Source organism: Sprattus sprattus (genome assembly GCF_963457725.1).
Source record: "Sprattus sprattus genome assembly, chromosome: 5".
Taxonomy (NCBI): domain Eukaryota; kingdom Metazoa; phylum Chordata; class Actinopteri; order Clupeiformes; family Clupeidae; genus Sprattus; species Sprattus sprattus.
In genome coordinates this window covers 4,605,420-4,611,873 of record NC_137924.1, presented here as the reverse complement: position 1 = coordinate 4,611,873, position 6,454 = coordinate 4,605,420, and the positions used below count along the sequence as shown (strand labels likewise).

The 6,454-nt window shown below is 38.4% G+C and overlaps 1 protein-coding gene across 1 annotated transcript in view; it reads left to right on the top strand.

Annotated features, from left to right (window-relative positions):
• LOC308365606 (E3 ubiquitin-protein ligase TRIM21-like) overlaps positions 1-2,993 on the top strand; it is a gene marked incomplete at its 3' end in the record, with an annotated part of 14,868 nt that extends 11,875 nt beyond the window's left edge. The window contains exons 8-11 of the mRNA XM_080839073.1: positions 312-334; positions 419-537; positions 1,930-1,953; positions 2,446-2,993. Coding sequence (XP_080695199.1) covers positions 312-334; positions 419-537; positions 1,930-1,953; positions 2,446-2,993 — 714 coding nt within the window. The remainder of the gene's footprint in view (positions 1-311; positions 335-418; positions 538-1,929; positions 1,954-2,445) is intronic.
• Positions 2,994-6,454: the final 3,461 nt, after the last annotated feature.

Here is a 6,454-nt window from a genome sequence, read left to right as displayed (position 1 = left end):
CTTCCCAAATCACCTGTGGAGATAATGAGAGAGCAGTTTGTGTCTAGAGACTCAGGCAGCATATGCAGAAGATGTGCTGCTGGGATAGACATTTATTTGTGTTTGTGTGTGTGTGTGTGTGTGTCTGTGTGTCTGTGTGTGTGTGTGTGTGTGTGTGTGTGTGTGTGTGTGTGTGTGTGTGTGTGTGTGTGTGTGTGTGTGTGTTGTGTGTCCGTGTGTTGTTCAAAAAGCATGGGTCCATGAGTAAATAAAGGTTTATTATTTTCATACAAATCATGTTAAAATAAATGTTTTCCTTCATCATTTCACAGAACTACAAGAGCACAGTGGAGAGGTGAGTGATCTGCCTCCTGTCTCTTTCTTCTCTGTGGTTCTGAACCCAAACCCACAGCAGCACTGACTCTGAATGTTATTCCAGAGCCCAGTGCACACTGCAGGATCCAGAGCGGGTTTCAGGAGCTCAGATCAATGTGGCAAAACACCTGGACAACCTGAAGTTCAGAGTCTGGGAGAAGATGCAGGGGATTGTCCAATACAGTAAGTGTATACATCCCTTTCAAACACACACACACACACTCACATAGAGACAGACAGACAGATGGACGAACCGACACAAGTTTATTTATATTTCATACACAGGCAATTCAATGTGCTTTCCAAAAATAAGAGCAAAAAGAACCTCCAAAAGGAATAGGAGTATAAGTAAAGATATCTAAAGAGCTGCCAAGCAGAAGGGAAACTGGAGGAGAGCGGAAGTGATGAAGAGTGTGTAGACGCAGGTCTAGGGGTAAAAAAGAAAATTAGTCAGAATTGTCTGGGATATTTCAGTTGAGTTTAAGAATTGATAAGGACACAGTAAAGCTAAAACACCAAACATGGTAGTGAGCATTAGAGTATTATTAAGGATGCTCCAGTGAACTGTTTCTCCAGTGAACTGTATCGTTCTAACATGTCGATAAACAGAGGATTCGGAACCACGGAGGGAAATGTCATCTTCCATTGCTATGGATAACACATTTTCTTTTGTTGTTGACCAACGTTCTTTTGGGGGTGCAGCATATGTTTTTTCCCTCACTGATTGATTAAAGGAAATGTAAGGAACTGTGTTGATCCTGCCTGAACTCGGTTAGCTTACTTGTCCCACCCTACTGTTTTGAAAAGACTTCATATGGGACTGTGTTCAAGACATTTCTTATTGGGAATGATAAGTATTAGTTTTCCGTTCTGACAGGGTTGCTAAGAGTTTAATTTTCCTGGGGTTCAATCTCCCCCCCCCCTACACACACACACAGACACACACCCACACACACACACACACACACACTTGTCTCCCCTACAAGAGCTCATAATGTCTCTGCTTCTGCTCTCATAAGGCCAGCAGACAAACACACACACACACACACACACACACACACACACTCACTCATTTCCCCTACTCTAGCTCATATTGGTCTGCTTCTGTTCTCTTAAGATCATACACACACATACACATATAAACATATACACACACACACTGACACACACACACACACACACACACACACACACAAGGAATCAATTCATCTATTTGATGCTTTGTAAACACACCAATTGCATTACACCAATGAATATTAGGATAAAAAATACAACATGTGTCTGATTTAACATGACTTCCAGCATAAGCCATGCCCACTTATGGAATCTATCCCAATCCAGATACAAAGACAGATCACTGTGGTAAGGATGTTATGTTAGCCACTATAAAGATGTTTTTTGTTCAGTGAGATTCACCCTTGTAGGGGTTGTTGAATTCATATTGATGGTAACATTTAAATATTAATATTTGTAAAATGTATGTAGATGTTAATATTTAAATTCCTTACTAGTATTAAGCTGAGTTTATAACCGAGGGACACCGAGGGATTAATTTTCTTCATTTCTTTAACACAGGAATGGAGGTAACAAAGTATGCAGGTATGTCTTGCCATGGCCATGAAAACCTTTTTGTTCCATAGTGTATTGGAATTATAGCAATGTGCTTGTAACCACTGTCTGTAAGAAGGCAAAAAAGGTACATTTCGATTGTTTAGATCCATATTTTTCAAGATAACAAACCTTGATATGCACAATCAATACAAAATAATTTGAAAACCACATTTTGTGAAAATTCATCCATAGGGGGTGCTGCAACTGACACATGTCACTATCTCAAGAACTGCTTCAGCTAAAAATCTCAAATTTCCTATACTTAAACTCGGTTGGTTACATATTGCGATATCTCAATAACTTATTAAGCCAAAGATTTGAAATGCTATTAATGCTATTTGCTCACATTTTCTAAAGTGCCAATGTTTTCTTGAAGCTTTTGAAGCTGTCAAGTCATCCAACCTTTTGCCAGTTTGGGTGATCACAAAACCTGCTTGGATAGTCACTGCTTGCAACTATAAGTGTATTACTCTCTTGCAGTGGATGTGATTCTGGATCCTGATACAGCTCACGACCACCTCATCCTGTCTGCTGATGGGAAACAAGTGAGGCTTGGTGACTCATCACAGAGTCGTCCTGACAACCCAAAGCGCTTTGATCGTCATGCTATGGTTCTTGGAAAGCAGGGGTTCACCTCTGGTAGATTTTACTATGAGGTGCAGGTCAGTGGGAAGACTGAATGGTCTTTAGGAGTAGCCAGAGAGTCCATTAACAGGAAGGGGGACATTACCCTGACACCTAAGAATGGATACTGGACAATATGTCTGATAAATGGGGATGTGTATAAAGCAGCAGCTGGTCCTTCTGTTGTTCTCTCCCTCAAAGAGAAGCCAGAGAGGCTGGGGGTGTTTGTGGATTATGAAGCAGGTTTGGTCTCCTTTCATGATGCAGACAGATGGAATCTAATCTACTCTTTCAGGGGTGTCTCTTTCAAGGAGAAAATCTATCCATATTTTAGTCCATGTCTTCATGATGGCGGCAAAAACTCATCTCCTCTGATTATCACTCCAATTTCATGCCCCAAATGACTTTTATCAATGCTTATTTGGTGGTATTTCATTATGTTTTATTAATTTTTAATGCTTTTAATGATCATTTTTCATTGTGCTTTTCTATTGATTTTTTTTATATATATATTATTTTGCGTTCATTCTTTCTCCTTCTTTTATTCATTTTACATGTTGAATTTCTTCATTACTCCTTTCTCCTTTATTATGTATCTACAATTTTAATTCATGTTTTAACAACTGCAAATGATGTAACTTAAGTGAATGTCCACTTATTCATTAAATCTAGTGATTTGCCTGACTTAATATCAGTTCTACCTTAGTTTGTTGCCTCAGTCATGATTGATTGGACATATCATATTAAACTGAATGACTGTAGTGACAGGGATGTTGATCATTCAAAAACTATAATTTGTTGTTGATTTGAAATATATAATTTACTTAGTGGACATAATATCATACTACAGATATAAAGCACTTTGGTACAACTCCTGATGTTTTTCAATGTGCTATACAAAATAGAGTTCACTTGACTTGAATTCAATCTAAAACTTACATCCACCAATAGATGGCAGAAATGCACCAATTACCCTGTCACCTAAGAATGGATACTGGACAATATGGCTGAGAAATGGGGATGAGTATGAGGCACTAGCTAATCCCTATGTTCGTCTCTCCCTCAAAGAGAAGCCAGAGAGGGTGGGGGTGTTTCTGGATTATGAGGCAGGTTTAGTCTCCTTTTATGATGCAGACAAATCTACTCTTTCCAAGGTGTCTCTTTCAAGGAGAAAATCTACCAATATTTTAGTCCATGTCTTCATGAAAAAATGTTAATAAATGTTAATAAATACATTTGACTGATTTTCAGTGGAGGCTTTTATCAGTTGATATAATTTAACAAAAAACTGTTACTCAAATAAAGCATTCATATTCAAACTTCCCCTGTGTTTGCTGAAAAAGAAAGGAATTTGCAAAAAAAATAAACATTGATCAAACAGCAGTAAAGTGTAGCTACTGTATCAAACAAAGAATTTCAGGAGCAGTTACACTTAGGCTGTTGAAACCTTTACATGTGATCTCCCTCAAATCCACCTCTGAGGTGGGATCAGGGTAATCCTGATTTTAGGATCAAACTGATCCAGATTTTCCAACAGCAGTGTTTAATCCAGATCAAAGGCAGGATTGGATTTCCAAATCTGAATCTGAATCTTCATGATCAGATTTGCTTTGAAATACCCGTTTTTAGGATCTGATCAGGATTTAATCCAATCCAGGAGGATTAATCCTGTTGTATCATTTTGAAATACCGGCCCCAGAGGATCCATACTGGGGAAAAGCCACATCAGTGTTTGCAGTGTGGAAATGCCTTTAGTCAAATCTCTAATCTCAAGAAACACCAGGGGCCGGTATTTCAAAATGATGTATATATACGTACATAAGTATTATTTCTTCATATTTGAAACATTCGGTCATCCGGCCTTAACGGAGCTGCATATGAAGATTGTCTTCAGCTCAAAGGTGTGTTGAGTGTCAGAGGTGAGGCAAGAAACCAAATGGATGGGGTAGGGAACAAAGCATTGTCATTTAAAAGGGTAAACACAGACAAACATGGCACTCACTGTATAATGGGAAAGTGGAGGATGAGTTGATTTTCCTGACAGAATGTAATGAACACAAAAGCATCAGGGAAAAATACTTCTCAAGAACAGAAGACATTTGCTATGGCTTTAGAAAAAGAAAAATTATCATTCCTCCTAGGTGAAATAGATGAATGCCTACACCTTAACTCTCAGTATCTACACTCTTACCACATATTGAGATAATTCATGTATAGGATTAACAGTCATATTACAGTAGTGGGAGCACTGCTATAATGTACTTCTAAATGGGTTGGGATAGGTTGTTGGATATAATCTGGAGAGGCTATAGACCATCCTATATTCTCACAATGAAACACAAAGCATTATTCTGAAATGAATTCAAATGGTTTGCTGTAGTGCAGAAGTCAATAAATAAGTAGGAATGCTTGAAATACAGTGGCAGGTATTTGCTTTTGGATTTGGTGATTTGGAGAGGTTATGAGACACTCTGAGACGTCTTAAAGTAACACTATGGAGTTTCTGGAGCCGCCAGGTAGGGTGCCACTTTCTGCTGGACTATTCAGTAAATAATTTGCTGTCTTGCTTTGTCTTGTGTTGCACTTGCTTGATGTTTGACTGTGTTAGGAAAGTTGCTGGCAAGCTAAGCAAACAGCAAACATAGCGATTACAATAACATTACAAAGACACTGACGCGAGAGCACTTATTACTAGCATCAATGTCATACTGTGTTATAAGAAGCTTACTAACACTGCTAACGAGATATCGAGAGTTTTTTTTAAATTAGTTTTTATGATTACATTTACTTTAAATTAATTACATTTATTTCTCTTGTTCTCTTAATGTAGGGTACCTTATCAAAGGATTGCAAACATTCTTTCATTACTTGAGACTTACCCTGTATTTGTCTGTCAACCAATTTAAGAGCCTTTTAGATGCTAAGGATGTGCTTCAGTGCTGTGTTTAGCTTATTTATTTGTCTTTTGATATGGTTTGTTTATTTATTGTTCATCTGTTTTATGTACCCTCAATCAGGACATTGCTGCAAAAGAGCCCTGTGCTCAGTCAATTCTCCCTCAATAAATAATGATGATGTTGATTCTAGCTGAGCAGGGCCTCGTTTCCCGAACGCGCACTTAGCCTAAAAAGCACTTGAAATCGTTCGTAAGAGGAATGCTACGTTGCAGACGGGTTTCCCGACGCGGCACTTAGCTTAAGTGTATCTTTCGTTGAGAGGAATTCTACGTGTGGTCAGGACCAGTAGTAACTTCACACTTAGCGATTTAATCCACCAGGGGCGTCGTTCGACCGTCGTTCGGAAGAAAGGGGAATTAAAAAAAAAAAACATGGCTACTTGAAGCGAGGAATATTTTACATTAATAAAGCTATCTACACAACTTTTTATATGTTTATAATGACTCGGTTCGATCGGAAATGTGCTACGCGACCAATGCAGAGTATGCAGGTCTTTACTGAAGCTTTCAAACAGTAGTTTGATGGCACATTTAGCGCTTATGCCACCACTCCATTGGCTTATATGGTAGCTTTATAGCTAGGTGGTTGTTTCGTGCCCTACACAGTTGTATACATGCACGATGTATATTTTGCAACGATGTTTCTGTGTATAGCACATCATGAGAATGTCATTGTTTCACCTGCCTATTCCCATCAAAATAGAAAAAAAGAATATTGAGTATTTGAAAATAAAGATTAGGCTATACAAAACTAGTGCAGTGCCCGTAGGAATTATGCATTCTGTAGTGTAAGCAGACGTAGAGCTGTTGGGTAGTGTAATGGCAAGACATATTTGCACTCCACATAGGTACAGGTTACACTGAAGTATTATTGTGATGCATGTTTCCTTTTCATTAAGAAATGTGTTA